The 21,975-nt window shown below is 40.4% G+C and overlaps 1 protein-coding gene across 7 annotated transcripts in view; it reads left to right on the top strand.

Moving 5' to 3' along the window:
* The first annotated feature begins 4,340 nt into the window (after positions 1-4,340).
* Positions 4,341-21,975, top strand: part of lima1a (LIM domain and actin binding 1a) — a 27,118-nt gene continuing 9,483 nt past the window's right edge. Inside the window, exons 1-5 of one of the 7 annotated variants that reach the window (XM_054769415.1) lie at positions 4,341-4,525; positions 7,802-7,958; positions 9,839-9,884; positions 11,419-11,820; positions 21,623-21,689. In XM_054769415.1, the coding sequence (XP_054625390.1) occupies positions 4,495-4,525; positions 7,802-7,958; positions 9,839-9,884; positions 11,419-11,820; positions 21,623-21,689 (703 nt within the window). In that variant the 5' untranslated portion in view covers positions 4,341-4,494. Of the gene's footprint in view, positions 4,526-5,929; positions 6,123-7,783; positions 7,959-9,838; positions 9,885-10,768; positions 10,929-11,418; positions 11,821-21,622; positions 21,690-21,975 lie in introns of those variants that run through there. The other 6 variants (XM_054769409.1, XM_054769428.1, XM_054769420.1 and 3 more) reach the window with 6 other exon arrangements.

Here is a 21,975-nt window from a genome sequence, read left to right as displayed (position 1 = left end):
AGTCACTTCCGGGACCTTCTGGCAAGGCGCGCACGTCCTCCACGTGCACGCGCGCATGTGGCAGTTTGCTCGTCCTTTGATGCGTTTAAAACGTTTGTACAATTTACTTGAGCTATTCACATAATCATTTATATAAACTTGCTTCATGAGTTGCTCGTTTAAAAGACCAGTTATCTTTAAAACTGTCAAGTGAACCACCATCATTGTTTCCGTGCAGAACCAATTCATGAGATACTCATGAAGACCACTTCTCTCTTACCTACAGTAGTTCTACAAATTCATTAAAGAGATGTTCATATTATTTACCACAACTACTGCAAAGACTACTGTGCTATTCCGAACATTTACAATATCTTTCAAACCTGCTTTTCAGTACATTTTTATTTGAAGTAAAATTATGGAACGTGAACCAGCTTAAAAACAGTACAGGTATCTGTTTTTTATATGGTATATGTCAGAAGCAGAATGCAGATATATCATCTGACTTTATTTATTATTTCATACGTTATTATATAATCTGTATTTATGCATTATCCAATGTCATTGGCAGTTTGCACTCCAGTATTTCCTTTTCCATTACTGAATAAGCAATCGTATTTACTACATTATTATTTTCTTTCTACGTTAATAAATGGGAGTATGTGAACACGGGAATTGAATGGGCTCAGTAAATACTGAGACATGGAGAAGGGGTAGGATAAAATAAGGTCTGTTTTTTTCCTACTCCTTTCGAATATGTTGAATTGTGCAAGTGCAAATGTGATTTTCCGAAATGTAACTTATTAAGTATGTAGAATAGTGATGGGTGTTTCGTAAACAATCCTAGTCAGCTTTTTGAAGTGCACGAGCCATTGTTTTTTTTTTTCGTTTTCTGTTAAAGCCCCATGTGGTGATGTATGTGTCGCCACTAAGCCGAAGGGGAAGGAGGGTTTACACACACATCACAGTCGTGAGCGCTCGAACAGAAGGGAGGGAGTCAAGAGACAGTGAAAGAACGTTGTTACATAATTTGAGCCTAGACACTGGAAAGGTGATGAAAGTGAGCGGCAGTAAACAAAAGTTGAGGCACTACATGTTTTTGAATGCCGATCTTCACTAAAGACTAGTTGATGTGTTGTTTCACTGTAAATAGTACTTGGAAACTTACAAAGTAAGTTTACAATTACAAAGTACATACAATTACAGTAGTTTGGACCTTTTTGTCTGATTGAGGCAGGTCTTTGTTGTTATATTTTAATTGTTTGTATAGCAATCTGTTCCATGTTGAGCATATAATTAAAGACATATAAAAAATTAACATAGTATTTTTACATTAGACATTCACTTTACACGTATTATGGTAATCATTCAATTTAAGCAACACACAAATCTTGAGGAGCCATTTGGGATGCATAGAGCCGTCTCTTTTCAGGGAGCCGAACCAAAAGAACCGAAATTCCCATTACTTATGAAGCTCTTCAACCAAAATGATATTTTAAATACCAACATATACAGTAATTATTAAAACTAAAAACTAAAACAATAGGCACATTTGGATTTCTTGATTAAGGTGTCATATGATAGCGCTCCTTAATGGAACAAATATTTTTGGGTTATTATATGGCGTTATTTGCCAAATAAGTAACAATAATATTATCTATCCATCCATTTGTCATCATTAAGGTCAAGAGTGAGCTGGAGCCTATCCCAGCTGACTTTGGGTGAAAGGTCGGGTACACCCTGGACTGGTCACCCGTCACTCACAGGACCCACATAGACAAACAACCATTCACACCTAAGACAATTTAAAGGCCCCAATCAGCATAACATGCATGTTTTTGAGGTGTGACAGGAAGCTGGAGAAAACCCACGTACGCAAAAACAAAACATGCAAACTCCACACATTATTGCCATAATTATTGCGTTAAACCAATACATCCGTAAAACAATATGCACTTTCATCACCTGACCTTCATAGATCACATACCTGACCCTTGTTGTGACCTTTGCCAGAAGGCACCAGATTTGGAGCTACAGTATTCAGCAGCTGTTGAGTCTGAGGGCAGGCTGCCACCTGTTGGACATTTTTTGCTACTGCACTTTATTGCATCTTTCCAAATGAATAAAGGTGTCAAATTGCAGGCTTTTTTTTTTTTTGCTACATAATGGCTTTTCATTCCTGCATGTAATATTATTAACAATACAGATGACCTTTCTGATTTCAATGACATGGTGTACACTACCGGTCAAACATTTTAGAACACTCCCAATTTCTCTGGAGGAAAAATTTACATTTTTAAGTGTTCAGGTGGTCTGTCTCTCTTTCATTGTTAATTTCCTTTTTCTCTTGCAATTTTGTGGAAACAAATTACTATGTCCAGTACAATGCTGTTCAACTGATGCTGACGAGGGTATCGTACCACAATGTGTTCCAAACACTGTTTTTATGTAGACAGGGGAGGGAGTAAGTACTCCAGAACTTGGAACACCTGTAGGAATTAGTTGCACCAACTACCAAGGCTTGATCAACCTCCATTTTTGTAGAACAGCTTTAAATTGTTGACCCATTTTGTGGTCCCTGAAACAGGCCTTTTTGTATAACTCTGAAATACAAATCATTTTTCAGTTTGGGTAATCTTACCTTTTTTTAACCTCTGGCACTTCACCACTTACCATTGTTCTATTTCTAGCTATTCAAGGACTTGAATGACTTGGTTATGGTTATGATTCCATTTATTTCAAACATGCATTCAGTTTACATTGAATGTTTCATGTTACAATACACAATTCCACATGTCCGAAAAGCAGTAGGAGGAAGCAAAGCTTATTTAATCCTATCCCCTCTTTGTATCACGTCAAGTGTCTTACTTCCTGTATTCTAAATTACTCAAAGTATTCTTTCGTTCATTCATTCGTTCACTGTGATCCAGCTCATCAATTATATTTTTCATTTGCTCAGTGATATTTTCCCTTTCTTCCTTCTCTTCCTCAAGAGTGGTGCGCGAGCCAGCATTATCCACCAATATAGCCTTGATATCATCCTGTAGAACACTGATATCATTGCATAATACTCAGTTTTCTTGATGGGGTTTTAAACTTCCTTAAGCACAGCACGCAAGGTAGCATCATCTTCCGATAATGCCTTGATATCATCCTGCAGAACCTTGATATCATTGCATAAGGCTCTATTTCCTTCCATGGGGTTTTAAACTGGCTGCGTAGTGGCCACACAGGCAGGAGATCAGGAAGATCTGGGTTCGAATTTGTTCTCGAGTTCGAGTTTGTTCTCCCCGTGCGTGCGTGGGTTTTTCTCCGGGTACTCCAGATTCCTCCCACATTCCAAAAACATGCATGTAAGGTTAACTGACGACTGTAAATTGTCCAAAGATGTGAATGTGAGTGTGAATGGCTTTTTGTCTACATGTGCCCTGCGATTGACTGGCGACCAGTCCATTGTGTACCCCGCCTCTCGCCCCAAGATTGTCGCGACCCTAATGGGTTTTAAATTTCCTTAATCTTTGTCTTCCGATAATGCCTTGATATCGTCCTACAGAACCTTGATATCATTGCATAATGATCTATTTTCTTCCATAGGGTGTTTAACCTTCTTAAGAGCATTACACAAGGCAGCGTTTTCATTTTGCAACTCCTCGACTTCTTCTTTTAGTGCGTTGGTATCCAAGCTTAGTGCTCTATTTTCCTTCCCAATCACCATGGAGCGTCAAGATCATATCGCTGAGGATGATGTTCTGCAAACTTAAATGTTGAATATGTGTGTTCAGAAAACTAATTTCTTGCACTGTTCGTGCTACAGTCTGCTCTAGTATCTCTAAGGCTTGTAATAATATCAAATCCCTCTCATCAGCCAGACTGACCCGGCTTTTCACTCCGTATGTCCAGGGCCAGTGTTCTCTTTGTGTTTTGAACTTCAGCAGTTAGCCGGTTAGCTTGACTTGCCAGAAGCTATCAGCACTTGTAATTTGCTTATTTCGAGGAATTTGTCCCTCTTGCCTATCCGAGTTACAGCCGAGGGAGTCAGCAAGCAGTCCTGATTGTGTGCTCGTGAACTGTAGTCAGGAAAGCTCCAAAATAGTTACATTTCTAATGTCGTCAGCCAGTCAACAACTAGGGGAAAAAAAAAGTAGTGTACATGTATATATATGCCTTTACGGTAATGGTCTGTGTAAAAATTAGTTCAGGTAAAAAGGAGTTCTGACTAGTCAAGTACATACAACAGCAGAATACTACAGTGTGCCTTTCACCAGAATGATTACATAGTGTGTAATAGTGTGTGTGTACTGTATGAGAGGTCGTCGTTCCTTGTCCAGACAGGAGTGTGACTCAGTATGTCCCAACAGTCTGCATGCACCTTGTTCTTGTTATTGATCAATTTTCAGGATTCAAACATGTTAGGTGAATGCTGATGGAATATCACTAAAACGGAAGCTTTGTGAAATATCGACACATAAGCCGAAGATACAAGAACAGAGAAACGAATGGCGTCATCTTGGAGTGATGTGTTTGCACCACTGGCGACATGATACAGGTAGTGCTGATGAGTATATATTTCATGTGTAGTCTGCGTGTGCTCCTACTTTGTATGATTCACTGTTCAACCAATTAGTCACTTCAGCCTTCAGGTGAGTGAAGTTACTAGATTTGGCTTGTGTTTCTAGGTAAAGTTTCTCTCTTGGCTTGTGTCTCTAGATAAAATGTATCTCTCATTTGATAAAAAGACCTAATTTCTTGAATGGCTACAGGAACAAGTAATGTTATTTGGCATTAAAGCAGGAATATGTTGTACAGCAAAATCCAGTGTGGCTCTATCAGTTTCCTACAATGGTACAATGGACTACAAGCAAATAAGAAAATAAATTGCACTTCCCAACTAAAGCAGAAAGACTTGGAGCAAAATAAATATATATATATATATATATATATATTTTAGTGACAGTGAAACATAAAACTTTGTGTTATGGGACTAAATGGACTCTCTCAAGAGGTGCCACTGAGAAAGTATGTATTACCTTGCCAAAAGTGATGGTTAAATACACATGAAAGTGCATGACAAACATGAAGAACTATTTGTTCACACAGCTGACATTACTCTTGGAAGTGTTTTCAAAGAAGACAAGAGGATGTGATTTCCTGGTTCTAGTTTCTTTAAATGTAAATATTTTGTCTTTCATGTTCGGACTGCGGCCGCACGGTGGTCTAGTTGTTAGCATTTTGGCCACACAGTCACAGTCTGGAGATCGGAGTGGGTTTGATTCTCCCTTGGGCATTTCTGTGTGGAGTTTGCATGTTCTCCCCGTGTGTGCGTGGGTTTTCTGTGGGTACTCTGGTTTCATCCCACATTCCAAAATAGGCATGTTAGGTTAATTGGCGACTCTAAATTGTCCATAGGTATGAATGTGAGTGTGAATGGTTGTTTGTCTATATGTGCCTTGTGATTGGCTGGCGACCAGCCCAAGGTGTACCCCGCCTGTCGCCCAAAGTCAGCTGGGATAGGCTCCAGCATGCCCCCGCGACCCTAATGAGGAGAATAGAAAATGGATGGATTTTCTGATTGCCAGCAGGGGGCAGCACCAATTGGCCTCAACAAGTAAAACGTTGAGATCTCAGTAGCTGTTTCATAACGTCTTAGAACAGAATGTTGTTAATTTGATATTGTATAATTTCATATTCAGTGTCTTCCCTCACTAAAAAGAACATTATATGTGGAACATTGCGTGCTCCAATGTCTTACGGCAACATTTCCTTCTTCCCCCCCGGCCGGGGACACTGAGAATGAGTCACATCCTCTAAAGCGTTGACCTTTATGAGAAAGTGCCAGCCGGGAGTCAGACGATGGCTCAGTTTCCAGTAAACCGCCATGTGAATCCCCTCCCCCTGCCCCAGGCCGTCCTACAGCTTCCCACTTCCCTTCAGCCTGTAATCACACACTGAAGTGTGGTACCTGCCAGGTGGAAGTGACTGCTGCCTTATTATTGGCTGAGAGGACTTAAATGGGAGTGATGTGGGCCCCTCCTACTTGCCTGCCCACTCAAAAGCATTAGTAGAAGCAGCTGAGAAGTAAAACGAGAAGGAAATGCTCAAGTAGTGTGGAACTGACTGGGGCGTAAAACAGCAGCTCGTTGCAGGTATGTGGACTGATATGTCTTTGAGGTTAGTGGGTTTTTGTTGTTGTTTTGTTTAACCTTATGTGACACACAAAGGTATGTTATAAATCTCGTCACTTTCTAACATTTCTAACATCATCTTCATCAGTGTAGATTGGAGGCTGTTTGCTGCGTTTGTATTTGATGCCTGCAGCAGTTTTTTCATGCTGCTGTGTTTGTAAGCTGAACCCTGACCCTAAAACAGTCCAGGTATCACCTTCCTGTCCAAAGTGAATGCGTGTGTGAGAAATCTGTTCGGTGGAAAACAATGTTGCACCAATTCCAGCACTTATGTTTGCTATTCTGTGGTTTCAGTTTCTTGTTACTTTTTCTTTCTTGTTCTGTTTGATGAAATAATTGAAGTTACAGCATAGCGTTATCAATTTATTTTCCATACAAACATACAGATATCGCCTGACCTTGTCCTGGTTTTGCTTATCTGTTAATAGATGACCAAAAGGACAAATACTGGCTAGTTTAAATATTATATATAGGTGGGAAATCTCTCCATATTGTACTTTGTAAAGTTTTAGGCAAGGATGCTGTAACAGTGGCTGTTCATCAATTAGGTGATTATTTTGATGATGGAAGCCACACGTGATTGGTCAGAATGTGTGGTACCATATGTATCGACATTGAGCGCAAGGGGGAGGCAGGGGTTACACATCACAGCTGTAAGCACATGAACAGGGTGTATATACACACGTGTGTGTGTGTGTGTGTGTGTGTGTGTGTGTGTGTGTGTATATGTATGTATGTATGTATGTATGTATGTATGTATGTATGTATGTATGTATGTATGTGTATATATATATATATATATATATATATATATATATATATATATATATATATATATATATATATATATATATATATATATATATATATATATATATATCGATTTTTGAAGTGATTAACAAGAACAGTGGAGCTACTCATTACTGAATCCTACTGGGAAAACGTTTTGATCTGGTTTGAAGAGTTTTTTGTTATTTTTTTAGCGATGGTCTTAACCATTTAATCAGCTGATTAACAGCCTATTTCAGTTTAATTGTTGTTTTCAATAAATTACTTTTTCAAAATGCTTTTTGTCTCACTACCCCCGTTTGCTTTTGTATATTGTAGCTCTACTTAAAACCTCGTTAAGATCCAAATGTACAAAATGCAAATTCTACCAATTTTTCAACTGGTCTTAAGATTTTGATCAGGAGTGTGTGTGTGTGTGTGTGTGTGTGTGTGTGTGTGTGTGTGTGTGTGTACAAGCATACAACAGTGTTTTATGAGATGCAGGTGTATCCGTTGTCTTGCAGAACAGATGGTCATTGGGTGTGGGGATGTAGTGGCTGGTTACCACAGTACTGTTGCACATATTGTCAGGTGTGCAGACAAATATTGTTTGAGGAGGTTGAATAGTGTCAAAAGTCCAACATGAGACACATAATGGAAAATCAGTCTAAATACATGTAGAGGGGAAAGTGGTGAGAGTAAGAAAACGATTCACAAGAAAGTTGTGGCTTCCAAAACAATGTAACCAGTATTTGATCTTGGTGTGCCCAAGCAATAGCTTCTATGTAGCATAATGATCACCTGATTTTCTATTCCTTCCGTTTAACCATAGTCTAACTGACTTTCACCCTTAGAACAACGTGTTTTCGTAGATAGACGATCATCAGGTGATTTTGCAAGAAAGATGGCTTCCGTTGTCCCGTTTAACCGCAAGCAGTGGGCATCCCAGTCACTGAGGGTCACTGCCAAGGAGCTGTCAATCGTCTCTTCTAGGGGTAAAAACAACGCCATCGCAGAGCGCTTCTCCAAGTAAGTCACCCCCGCTCCGTTGCAGTTCAGCCATTGCCACACCATAGTCATCTCTCATCACAAGCAAGCCAGGCTTCTTATCCGCTTCCAGTAACAACGTGATTATCACTATATCAGCCTCGACCAGTTACTCAAGTTACACATCACTTTTCCGACTTACTGACTCAGACACTGGTGGATTCCATTAGTAAAACTCAGATTTGTTGTCGGTAGTATCAAGTTACAAATTGTTTGTGAGCTGTGAAGATTAATGAGACGTAGCCCCACTGCATCTGCTAAATCGGCATTATACTCCTATCTAGAAAATAGTAAATGCTGTTCGAGAGGTGAGAACATTTTTGCAAACATTTTCAGGCAGGTTCCAGAGTGTATTGTTTGGAAAATGCATCCCTTTAAATGTGGTGGCAGGCGATGCATTTGGTACCTGGGCCTACAATATCCAAAAACGCAATATAACAAGGCGTGGATTACACACACAGAGGCATTTTGCAACCTGTGGAGTGATGATACATACAGTAGCTACCCATACACCTGAGTTACATTTCTGCCGTATATTTATCTAATAACATGACAAAAACACCACCAGAGTATACACCTGGCTGTAAGCCAGTTTTACCGCTCGTAAGCACAAACGAACTCTTTTCGGGGCTGAGACAAGCTAGGGGTTGGCCGACCTCTCCCTATGATGTCTAGCTTTTCTGGAAAAGTCCGCCTTAGAAATGAATTTTTAAGAATGTCCGACACCAATCAATTTCTCCTCCTCCATCAGCCATTGAGGGCGGTGTGGTGTGCAAATCGCTACAGATTATTTAGCTTGTTGAACAGTGTTTTGCCAATCAGAGGACGGAAAACCGCTGACGTCATTGTGAGCCAGCTAGCAAGCACTATGAGGGGAAATCTCAAACCTGGTTAAAGAAGGTTAAAGAAACATCCCCATTGGTAATGGTTGAAGCCCCTGTCCACACAGGAACGCGCATACGTGTGGCGCCGTGAACAGACACGCAGACAGAACCACATGACACACAAAACTATAGAAGAAAAAAGGACTCATGCGCATGAGTCTGTCATCTTCGACTTTCCAAGGCTCATATAGACTTACGACAAAGTGGAATTACGTGTGCGTCGTTTAGGGAGTATAAGACAAGGAAATACCGGGAGAATTTTGACAATTTGAGTCATGACACTCGAAATATTCAGATATTATGTTGGCTTGTCGTGAAAGCTCACTTCTGGTCACGTGACAGAGACGAGTAGAAACTGGAAACAGTGCAGCAAGACACGTTCCAAAAGGAAGATAACAGACTGTTGGGAATAAATACATTTTTCATGGAAAAAAAATAGTAGAATTTAAATGTAGGTGGGTGTTTCTGACATTTAGGCCAGCGGAGAAGGCTTTGCTGGCCCTCACTGCACACCACTGCTTAAATGTCAGCATGTAGGCTGACCTTATGCAGATACCTCTAATATAGTGGTATCCCTGAAACAATTGACTTTGCAAATCTAGGGTGTACAAGGACAAATGTGGCTGAGCTGAAAGTAGAAAGGCTGTTGTCATGGAAACCTAATGCTCTGTGAAGAGGGCAAAGCATGTGAGATGCTCACAGGGACATCATAAAGGAATGTTAATGCCACACAGTCCTTTGTCACTGCAAGTGTCAATCCATGTTGTGCCGGTAAGACATACCATTGCTGGAATCTGTTGTTATTTGTGATTAAAAAAGTAAGAAACCTATTCTACTTAGTCTAGTTACTTTGTAACGTTAAGTGTGAGAGCCCAAATAGGAATATAATTACATTTAACAAGATGTTTCTTCCCCTGACTTTGAAGATATTTCTTATGCTTGTGTTTTTTATGGACCGACCTCCAACTTCTTCCCCAGGTACCAGATGGCAGCAGAAGAGGGCAGCGCAGAGAGAAAGAAAGCGGTAGGTGAACATTTGCCCCTAATGTTAAAGCCCTTTGCAGAGCCGCTTTTAAGGAACAATTTGTTATTTTAAAAAAGCTACTGCCAAAATTACTCTTCTAAATAAAATGCAACAGCATCTTTGAAAAAGCTTGGCGTCAAATGCCAATCAATCATGAACTAACAAACATGCAGAAAAGCCTAAAGTGACAAAAGTACCAGTGACCTAAGAAATACAAGTGGTAACGGTGAAATGTGTTTCCTCTGTAGTCTATGCCACTGTCACCAGTGTTGTGGAAATGTAGTTTTTGATGCTGGTAAGATAAGACGAAAGCATAAGCTTCTCTGTTGGCAGAGAAGATGACCTGAGAGAATGGCTGATGAATCTGTCAGATGGATACAGCAGTTCGAAAACTGACTCGTGTAGACGTGTGGAGTCCGAAGTGCAGTGGTTTGTGTCTATTGGCATATTGTAGAATTGATAACGTAGTATAATGTAAGAGCAAAAAGGCACAATGTAAATAGAACAAGCTGAGATGTTGAAACACAAAGCTTTGTCTTTTATCATGTCTTTTTAAGCCTTTGTACAAAATGCCCCCCTGCATCCTTTGATATTTCAGTATGCGGCCTTCAGTGGAAAAATGGACATCCTGGCGTAGACAAAACTATTAATGCTTATTGAGCTTGTGTTTTGTTGCCCACCATGGAGCTTTCTAGCACTCTACCTTTTTTCTCATTTCCTGGACTTATTTTCCCTCTTTCCCCTCACTGACCACCTCTGTTTCTGATTTTCTGTGGCCCACCAACCCCCCTACCCCAACTACCATGCCTCCCTCCCTCCCTCCCTCCCAGCTTCCTTCCCCCTCTGTGTGTGTGTGTGTGTGTGTGTGTGTGTGTGTGTGTGTGTGTGTGCTTCTCTCTCAGGCGTAGGGGGTGGGATAGGTACTGATCACTTCTCAAGGCTCACACATCTGGAGCGGCTTGTAGCACTTCTAGCCAGTGGGCCAACGCACCTAACACACACACTCCACACCAAGCGGACTGCCGGGTCTTCAGCCCTTCACAGGTTTTGGCTTTACTTCTTTTGTCTTTTGTTCCAACTTTAAAACTGCTTGCTGAGTAGCTCTTTGTCTTCTTCAGCGGTTGTTTCCTGTTCTTCGCTCTTTTTTTTTTTTTTTTCGTTTTTCCTCCCCTCTTCCCCTTCACAAAGCTGCTTGCACAAAAGTTTGAAGTTGATTCGAGTGTTTGTTGCCTGGCTCAGCAACTGCAGAATCAGAGGGTGAGTCCTCCTTAATGGTAGTCATTGCCAAAATTGTCACCAAATTTTAAAAGGCTGCTCATTTTGTTCAGTGTGTGTGTTCAAGAAATGGTGAGTCGTCACATCTGAAACCTTGATGTAGCGCCAGTGTCAGGGAAAAATGTATCCCGAGTTACAGTTGAAAAGAAGGTTGAAGTTGAGCTGAGAAGCACAATAATTCAATTGTACTGATTAAAGCTGACAAACGCTTATTTATTTGTTTTTTTTTAGATAAGTGAAATCTTCTTTCTCTCTGTAGGTGGAAGAACCATTACCCTCATCCCTGCGCAGTGGGAATCTGAGTGTTTTAAAGAAACAGTGGGAGCAGCACCAGCAGCAACCGCTTAGTGTTGGTACCACGCCCTGCACCGGCACCATCCACGAAACCCCCCTCAGTCAAACGGGTGCCAAACTGAAACCCATTCAACAGACTGAGACACCACTCGACACCCTAAAAACCAACAAGCTGCTTAAGGAGGACCAAGATACTGAGTCCGAGGCACGAGCTGATCAAGCCGAGGAGCAGACAGACATGGAGGCCAAAGGCAGCAGAGAATCTAAAGAGCAAGAAGGGGCAGCAGCAGAAGTGCAGGATTTGGAAAGGCCCAGCGTTCCCCTCAACAACCTGAAGATGATATTTGAGAAGGGGGAAGTGGACAAGGTGAGTTGTCTTCACATTGATTGGCTCCTTTTGACCTTAAACCTAAGACACACGCACACACAAATACAAGGACCAAGTTATTTAGCAATGCTGCTCCACTTTCATAGTCAAAAGTTGGCAAGTTTTCCGTCTATCTTTAGTTCCATATGGAATAGAACAGGATTATGATTGTTCTTGTTCTCCAAGAGCCTCAGAGCTGTCATGCATTTAGTCACATGGTGCAGCCTCTCCTTGCCATCCCTCCATCAGCTGACGGCTTGGCTTCTAAGGCAGCACCAGTGACTGCACGCAGCTCCACTTAATGCTCCAAAGGGAGACCAATTGGTGATAATGGAGTGTGATGGCAGAGACCTTTTAACTTCCAGTCATGCATTTCTTGCAAAATTTCAAGTTCTAATACTCGCAAGTGTGATATGTCAATACAAGGCAGTCATTTATAATGCAAAAACAGGAAGATGTAATTACAAAGCTTTTAGAGGCATAGTGATGTTTCAGTGTTCAGTGGTTCAACATAGCCACTGGCAGCGTCAATAAAATATCAGGTTTACTTATCGTTCATTCATATTCTACCGCTTATCCTGTTCAGGATCACGGTGAGCTGGAGCCTATCTCCATTGACTTTGGATGAAAGGTGGGGTACACCCTGGGCTGGTCGTCAAGTAATCATTGAGCATTTATTCATCAGTTTGGCAAAGCAGATGTCTGTATTTTTATGTCATCACAGCATACTTGTATATGAAAGACGCCCCTTATAGCATACTACATAAAAGCAAACTCTTAGCCTGACATCAAAGAGCACAAGTACTGGACACGTAATTGATATTTCCCCAAATTAGTTAAGTTTTACAGTTGTGAACAGGCAACTCAGTGGAAGTTTGACAGATATTGTGTAATTTTTAAAACATAGTTGGGGTTTACATTCTGGCACTATGAGCTGTGGTTGAAATCATCTTCATGGGAAGCTCAGAGCCAAGTCTCCAGGAAAAAAGACGCCGCTCTCAGGAATGTATGCTTGTTCACTCATGTGACCTTTTTTTTTTTCCTTTTTTTGTTTTTATCTTTTGATCAGGAATGTGTTTCTGTTTTTAGTCCAGCTTTAAGCAACCATCTTAGACATGAAGGGTCAGCCATACTTCACCTTTATAGCAGATAAGGGTGGCAAATGATCTGCTCTTCAATGCATGACGTGAAAAAATACAACCCATCAAATACGCAGCACTTTTATTTCTTGCAGTGGATCTTGAAAAAGGGGTCTCACACAGGTAGGTCTCCACCTTATTTTGAGTGGCTCATGGGGTAAAATATTAGCTATATCGCTTCTATAACTGTTAAATGCGGACATCATGCCTCGACTTAATGACAAATTACCACACAATGGCGTAAAGACAGTAACCATCCTGAGCGGAAATCTGCTTCATAGTACAAAAGTACAATTTAAATGTTGCCAGTCATATAAAAGAAAAATGGTGCAACTCTCCTTTTTTGTCAAAGTAGCTTTAATAGTGATGAAAGTTGGTGACCCCTGTTTGAAGACAGCTTAAAGATAAAACCGGTGACCTTTACCCGCACATGTGGTAAGCACAAGACATGTATACCTACGTCCTTTTAAGGCAAGCTTTAATTAGCTAGTTTCTGTGAATGGATGATTAGTGTTTGTAATGTGTAGTCAAGCCCACAATACTGCAATAAATTGTTTATGGCCTCTGTAAAGGAAAAAAAGGTGCTTCTTTTAAACACAGACAACTATGTAGCAATAAATAAGTTGGCAGACGAGTGGCCATTAAAATGTGCTATTTTGCTCTTTTTCAATTCAAATCCAACTTTATTTTAATTAGAGAAACAGTAGGTTTTATCGCATGGTTGTGTTATGATGAAATGCTCAAGCAGTATTTCAAGACATTCATGGTCAATTGGACACATTGTGGACAGAGCTTGCTACAATGGCGTCCACTGTGTGTGAGCAAGTCTTAGTAACGCTGCGCTCACTGAACGATGATGTCATGCTGTGTGCTCATGACATCAGCTGATCTTCAACCTCATCAAAGCTCACCTCATCAATCAACTGTGCAGCCCACTACGCCCCCATACTACCTACACCCATAAATCTTAAACCTCATCAAAAGCCTCAAACTCAACTTTTTTGGTTAACTCTTTAATCCGCCTATCTTCCTCAAAACGCTTATCTAAGTAACACCCTCCCCCTCCTTGGGATGGGGGTCCGGGGGGGTTGAGCGTGCAGTCATGAGGCACCCAGACATTCACTGACCCTCACCCCCTCCTACTCCCAAGCCCGGCCGCTCTCATCCTCCTGCTCGCCCTTTTCCTGCTCCAGCTGCTCCTCCACCAGCTTCCTGCCTGACTCCACCCCTGTCCCTCCATTGTCAGGCCTGGAAAAAAAATTCCCCTTAGCCATCTGCATGTCTTTTTTTTTTTTGTTTGTTTGTTTTTGCCGGCATTTGTCTATTTGATTTTTTAAGTTCAAAATAACTTGAAAAGTATTGAATGGATTTGGATGAAATTTTTAGGAATTGTCGGAAATGAGATGTGGAAGAACTGATTACATTTTGGGGGTGATCCGGATCACCGCCTGGATCCAGGAATTTTTTAAAGCATTCTTTAACATAGCGAGATAGGACCATTTTCGGCATTTGTGCATATAACTCTACAAAAAAATGGTCCAAGTGCTTGGGGGAAAAAGTACAGGATAAGTTTCCAACAGGTTTTACAAAATATCAAAGACTTGTCTAGATAATGGAATATTTCTGGATACTATGATCCAGAATATGAAAAAATAGAGAACCTTTGGAATTTTCATCATAGGAAGACAACAAATGAAGCTATAAACATGCAACAAACACCATTATATATAGCCAAGACTGTGGAATCTGGAGTGTGCCAACGGATTTGTATGGAGCTAGATCCAGAACAAAACTGCAATTTTGGAAAATGCCATTTTTGTGAACTACTGAACTAATAATATCATCATGAATCCAATTGCCAATGATATGTTTTCATGGTCAATGAATCTTTTGTACATAGATAAAATAAATGTAGGCTAATATTTGACTAATATTTATGGTGTAAATCACAATATGGCGCTTGGCGGAGGTCTGCACTCTCCGAGCACTCTCTCTTCTATGTAATTTGTGAAGCCACATGCAGCTAACCCCTCATTTTTCCCAGAGAATGAACATTGTTATTCTAAAACACTACTGCTGAACTGGTTGCCTCCACCAACTTGTTGTCATTTTTTTCAATATCAAATATACAGCAACTCAACATCATTTGGCATTATGACGTTTGTGTTGCATGCCTGCCAGTGCCGGACGAGGCATTTGGTACCTGGGCTAAGTCACAATTATACAAACTGTCAATAATGTACAAAAACGCAATATAATACGTGGTGTTACCGAATTTGCGATAACCATTACTACGAAAGTAACAAACCCAGTTATCCCTTTTATCTTGGAACACAGTCTCTAAACAACTCCAAACCTCAATGCTACATCACCTGGAGCAGTTCAGAATCAAATCAATATTCATGTCATAACATGACAAACATGAATAAAAAGTCATATACATGACTTTATATATACTTTATACTTATTTGTTCATATAACTCACTCAGAATGATGAACAACCCCATGTCTTTCTTTGTCTGAACAGGATAAATTAAGCTCTGCTCTGTTCATATGATGAGGCGTTAAAGCGCACTGCTAACTGACGGATAGGCTTTCAGATATCAACCAATAGGATGATGGAAAAATGCTGACATTACTGTGCGCCTGCAAGCTGGCCCTGTGAGGCGAATCTGAAATCGAATTGGCTAAAGAAACGGCAGCAATGCCAGTAGTGATGATTGATTCTGAAGGCCGTGGGCAGATTGCATGGTAACACCCAAAAGCTGAAATCTGATTGGACAAAAAAAATGGGAATGACTTGATATGATTTCAACAAATGAATTGAAGTTGTAAATGTAGGTCAGTGCGTCTGATAGTGTTTAGGCCAGCAGAGAAACTTTGTATAAATATACACTACTGGTGAAAAGTTTGGGATTTTCGACTTTCAGGATGAACTTAAAATACACCAACTTTTATAGGTGATCTTGTGTTGACATTCTCTAAACCTTTGAATGCACACGTCCAACGGCTCTCAGCACTTATTGGACAACTTGTTCTCTAACAAGGAGCTGACTCTTACAGTCCCTCTGTATCTCTGTTGCAACCTGCTGATGACAGAGAACATCCTCCCTGAATGCTTCCAATGGCGAGGTACCGTTGATCAATTGTCAGACGTCATCTTGGTGTCATGTCAAAATATGAACAGCATGATGAAGGGGGCTGTTTGAATTGGTCCATGCGTCGGTCACACACTTTTTGAATTTTGCTGTTCAGCTCCTTGCTAAAATGGGGAATCAAAAACCCTGAATAAGTACCAATAAAACAAGGCGGACCTAAATAAAAATCTTGATGAAATATGCACTGAAACGAGTGAATGTAGCATGAGTTCCACTGCCAACATTAATTTTTTTTTATTGGCAAAAATAATAGTGGCGGTCCAACAGAAATGGTGACATGAAGCAAGCACTGGTGGAGTAAAAATGTGTAATTTTCTTGTGTCAAATGATCGTATATGAGTGTTCTTGGTCATGATGCATGTTCCTTGGACCAAGAAGCGATTTTCTGCTTGTTCCCATCACTGCATCTTTCAGTCTTGGTGATGAAAAAACAGACAACAGCAGCCATGGTTGCTTTAAAATCAAGTGACTTTGTTTCATGAAAGATAAGTAAGATGATTCAAAAGTCTGATTAAGTCCCCCCTTTCACTCCTCCTCCTTTTTCCGGTTATAATGTAACTTGGCCAGCCAACCCCCTCACCCCTTCGTGATCCCCACAATCATCCAGTATGAAGCACCCCCTCCCCGCAGCACCTGCTCCCTGTCCCCTCCCCTTAAGCATCACAAGGGGTTCTAGTCTGGTCCGCTGTGCTCAGTCTGCCTAGATCCACTGGAGCTTACTGCCATTAAACTCCACACTGGCCTCTGCCTCATCGTTTGTCTTCACCAGAGGTAAACTTTAATTTAGTTTTTGTCTTTCTTTGGCCTCTGAACACACCCTTGGCATTTGCACTTTTAAAAAAAATTGTTGTCCTCTCAGAGTTGAATGAAAGCAGCCTCTCAAAGTTGACTTAATCAGGGAAGGGAATGAGCGGCTCTGGAATATTGAACGGCTTCTTTTGTTTTGTGTTAAGTGCTTTCCTGCTATCTTTGTTTTTGAAAGGCTTAATGTGAGGGAAGGGTGTTGTCTTTGGTAAATTGTGTGTGTGCATGCGTGGGTGGGGGTATAAATGAAGGGAACCGCAAGTCAAGTCTGTATGGGAGCTTTAATAGCATCAGGATTAGGAGTAGATTCTTTGTCTCGCCCGTTGAGCCACCCTCCTGAGACCTTGCATGGCCGGCATGCTTGTTTACATTCAGCCGACCTGCCACATGTTTACACCCCCCCCCCTCTCGTGTGTCTCAGATACCCCCACCCCTCCCTTTTTCAAAGCTGCTCTCTGGGTCTGTGGAAGATAATCCACCCTTGGGGGTTGATACAATGGTTGTGTTTTGGGAGTGATGGTTCTTCTGTAGCCCAGATTCATACATTGTCTATGATTGCTTGTGTCGTGTTGTATTTACTGACTCGGCATACAAACCAGCAAAAGTGCGGACCAAAGTTGGAAGATTTGTTTGGTTTGGTTGAATTTTATTTGAACATGCATGCAGGTTACAATGGAATATATCTCATGAATCATTTCACAGTTCCACATGTCCAAAAGGAGTAGGAAGAGGCAAATCTTATTTAATCCTACCCCCCATCCGTTCCACATCTTGTGCAGTACATATTATTCACTTCCTGTATTTCATATATTATTCCATATAATAATCAGTGTAATAATAAATAAAACAAAATAAAAACAAGCATGACAGAACATAAATATAATAATCAATATAATAATAAATAAGATGAAGGCAAGTATAATAAAGCAAGTTCAAGACTCTTCTGTCTTATTATATATATATTTTTTTATGTTTCTATCTATTATCTGTCTTCTGTCTTATATTTAGCAAACATCAACTGCTTGTATTGTTTTTTTAATTTGCTTGTATTGGTACATTGTTTGAGCTCCTTGTTCAATCCGTTCCATAATTAAATTCCGCATACTGAAATGCTTTGGGGTTTTCAGCGTTGTTCTCGCATGTAAGTATTTTAAGTTTAATTTTCCTCTTAAGATCATACTGCTCCTCTCTTATAGAGAAATACTGTGTGACGTGTTTGAGTAACAAGTTATTGTTAACTTTATGCATTGTTTGAAAATTTACTAAATCAGCAAATTTTAAAAATAAAGGGTTTGTATGTTCTCTATACTTGGCATTATGAATTATCCTCACCGATCTTTTTTGCAGTACAGTGAGTGAGTGAAGATTGCTTTTATAATTATTGCCCCATATCTCCACACAATAAGTTAGATATGGTGATACCAAAGAACAGTAAAGAGTGTGGAGTGATTTTTGATCAAGAACCAATTTTGCTTTATTCAACAATGAAGTATTTCTCGCCACTTTTTGTTGTATATTTTGGATATGAGATTTCCAACTTCAAATCCAACAACGTCTATTATGATCCCAAGAAATGTATTTTCTTTGACCTTTTCAATATCCACTCCATCTATTTGTATTTGATCCTTTCTGCTATTTCCAAATAGCATTATTTTAGTTTTACTTAAGTTGAAGGATAATCAGTTTTTAATCAAACCATGACTTTAATATGACCATTTCATCCTTGACCTTTTTAATTAGTTCTTGTGTGCTTTCCCCAGAACAAAAGGCAGTGGTATCATCCACAAATACTAATACCAACTTGTCCTGTGTCACTTTACAAATGTCGTTGATATACAAATTGAACAGTTTTGGTCCCAATATTGACCCCTGGGGTACTCCACACGTGATATTTAAACTCGCAAATGTGTATTCTCCTAGCTTTACAAATTGCTTCCTGTTTGCTAGGTAACTTTTTAACCCAATCCGAAACTAATCCTCTGATTCCGTACCTTTTCTAATATTGTTGTTAAATGTTGTAATTAATTATATCGAAGGCTTTTGTAAGATCCATGAATACTGCAACTGCACATTTTCTGTGGTGGTTAAGTTTATTTTTGTGCAGTCCTGGCCAAAAATTAAAAAGCAAAAAAGACTGCAATGGAACTACTGTTGCAGATACAGTAGTTGACATTCACACTCCTACATCAGTAGAGTGCATGTTTGCAGTCCTGCAATTATTTTGGGGGGGTAAATATATTAATACCACCATCCGTATTGTACTCTCTACAAAAAAAGTACAGAATTGTACCTGGTACTGTTTTTTTTTTTTTTTTTAACCCGCCTGGTTCAGCCAGCCCAGCGTTCCGTCCTGGACTGCAATCAAGGTCTGCCGAATGAGTGTTGAGAGCGCTAGCCGTCAAGCTGAAAGCCTGGACTGTCAACACGATGTCCAGCGCTACTCTTAAAGGAAAACTGCACTTTGTTTGGAATTTTGCCCGTCATCCACAATCCTTATGTGAGACATGAACACATGACTTTGTCTTTTCTATGCGTTCCAAAGATGTAAAAATAACTAAAAAGACGCAGCTAAGAATGCACATAATGGGGAAAGCCTTCTGGGGGAAAAAAAAAAACTCCAAAAAGCGCCGACAATGCTCCAAGTACATATGTGACATGCAGATTAACCAAGCTACAGCGACATTGTTATTATTATTATTATTATTATCATTAACCTTGCCACACCCCATCGGCTAGCAAGTAGCTAGTAGCTTCACACACACTCAGCGCATCAGCACCACGCTCTCAATGCCTCAGGCCACTACCAAAACACTACATACTGGAGCTTCCACTACTGCTGTTTGTTTTTGAGTTTGGAAAAATGAATGTCGGGTGTAGGCATTTGTTTCCATGTTGCTGTGTGAAATCAATGCGCTCAGGAAGGACGTTCCAGAAGTGCTTAAAAATATTACTGGAGTATGTATGCTAGTAAGTGTTACATGTTACCATGAATGTACTTGTTGCCTAATGTTGCCGCCATTTATGGCGGACCGTATATAAGTGTTGCTGCCATATTGGATGTGGCAAGAGTCGGAGCGGAGAAGATGCCTCATTAATGTGCTGCAAAGCAAATCTCAGGGAATAACATTTCACAAGCAGTGGTGGAGCTACCCTTGGTCACTGCTTAGCTGTTAATTGCTCTAATAGACGGTCCAAAAGCAGTGGTGGAGCTAAGGCAGGGGTGTCAAACTCACTAAAGCAGGTGTTTTTAATGATCAACACCTCCATCAATTTGAGTGAAGGAGCTCATCAATTAAATCACCTGCTGGAGAAAGTGGTTGGAGAGAACACCTGCAGTGTCTTGGCCCTCCATGGCACGAGTTTGACACGTGAGCTAAGGGGTCAGTCTCCGGCCATCTAGACAATTCAGGTATCAACTCATTGCCACCCCTATGTGAGTAATAGTCTCACCTTGGCCACCCCAATGAAAAATTTCTGGATCCGCCACCATTCACAGGTAAGACTTAACAATTACCATTTGATAGTATTTTGCTCATAGACTGCATTATTTGGCCATTATAACATCGTTTTGAGAGCATACTTTGCCGACGTTGTGGAAAATGCTGTATTCCCACACGCAATTCATTCATTTATATGTGAACTATTGGCAGTTTAGCCTAAACTTGGCAAACATAAGGCTCGTTTGCAGCAATTGTACATTCTGCTATGGCCAACATATTTCAATGTTTTGTCAAGTTCTATTTAGTTTACAACAGACGTTATCTCAAGGCACTTTCCGAGAAAGGCAAGGAAAAACTCTCTCTAGGGAAGAAACCTCAAACAGAACCAAGACTCGGTCTGTCTTGACCCGTTTGGCTGAGATGTGTCCTACAGAAGCAAATGCTAGCCTGAGCACTCCTTCACAGTCCCAAGCTTTGGATATTGTTGAAATGAGCTTGTTGGTGTGTTCTCTTCTTAATCGAAACAAAACAAGCCAGAGCGTATGCCTCGTTCCATTACAGCATGGTCAGCTTTTATGCTCCAGCAACTTTCTATTGGAAAGTTTTATTGGCGCTCTTAAAAAATGCATTGCTGACTTATGAGTTCATCTTGTTTCTTTTTCTCTGCTTTGTTGTGAAATGTTACCTGCTGAGGCCTGTGGATGTTTGCATGCCTCGTCAGGCAACATTGCAAGTAGAATGTGGCCTCACGCATTTTTCACGCTAATTGAGTTGAGCCAAAGTTGACATGTCTTTTTTGGCTTGTTCAGACTGACTGCGTCCTTATCCTTGTTGTGTAATGTATAGTTGGCGATGCTGTCCTTGTGGTCACACAACCCCGCTCCATTTTGCTCAGTGGATAAAGTTGGCATTACTACGCAACTATTACTACAGCTATAGGAAATGAAACAAACAACTATGCAGCATTAAAAAAAGAGACGGGGACAGTGTGTTTTTATGTTCTGCCGATCAGACGTGGTGTCTGTCTTGAGCTTACTGAGCTCATTAAAGGGATTTACGTTGTGGGGACTGTAGACACACACACTTGACCTTCTACAATTGGACCTGCTACAGTCTATTTGCATTGCTCTTATGGACACCATTGACTGCATGAATTGTACAAACCGCAGAGACCATGCAGGACACGCTCTCAAGCAGTTTTTTGCTTTCCGGCTTCTGTTTAATTGCCACCTATTTTGTTTTCCTGCTGTTTTCTTTTAAGGAGTCCAAGGAGCACTCAAGTCAGGGAAACGGTGCTAATACAACCAACATGGACCAGCTTCTTGGAGGTATGTACTCTCCGTTCCTAAACATGAGCACTTTAATGTCAAACTACCACTTGAACCATAAAACACTGAGGCTACACTTGTTCTTTCTTTATATAATCTAAATGCGTAAATGTATGTTTTTGATGCTGCAGAAAAGAAAAGATTTACTCAACTATACACACAAAAATTATTGTTCATTGAAATGTACGCAAACCAGAAAGGCCTGGAAACTATGGTGCATATATATGTACATGGTACCTGTTGATTGTAAACAATCAAGTAAATTACTGCTCTAAATATAACAGTT

The sequence above is a fragment of the Dunckerocampus dactyliophorus genome, chromosome 1 (assembly GCF_027744805.1).
Source record: "Dunckerocampus dactyliophorus isolate RoL2022-P2 chromosome 1, RoL_Ddac_1.1, whole genome shotgun sequence".
Taxonomy (NCBI): Eukaryota; Metazoa; Chordata; class Actinopteri; order Syngnathiformes; family Syngnathidae; genus Dunckerocampus; species Dunckerocampus dactyliophorus.
The sequence above is the reverse complement of the archived record's forward strand: the minus strand, read 5'-3'. Positions and strand labels throughout refer to the sequence as shown.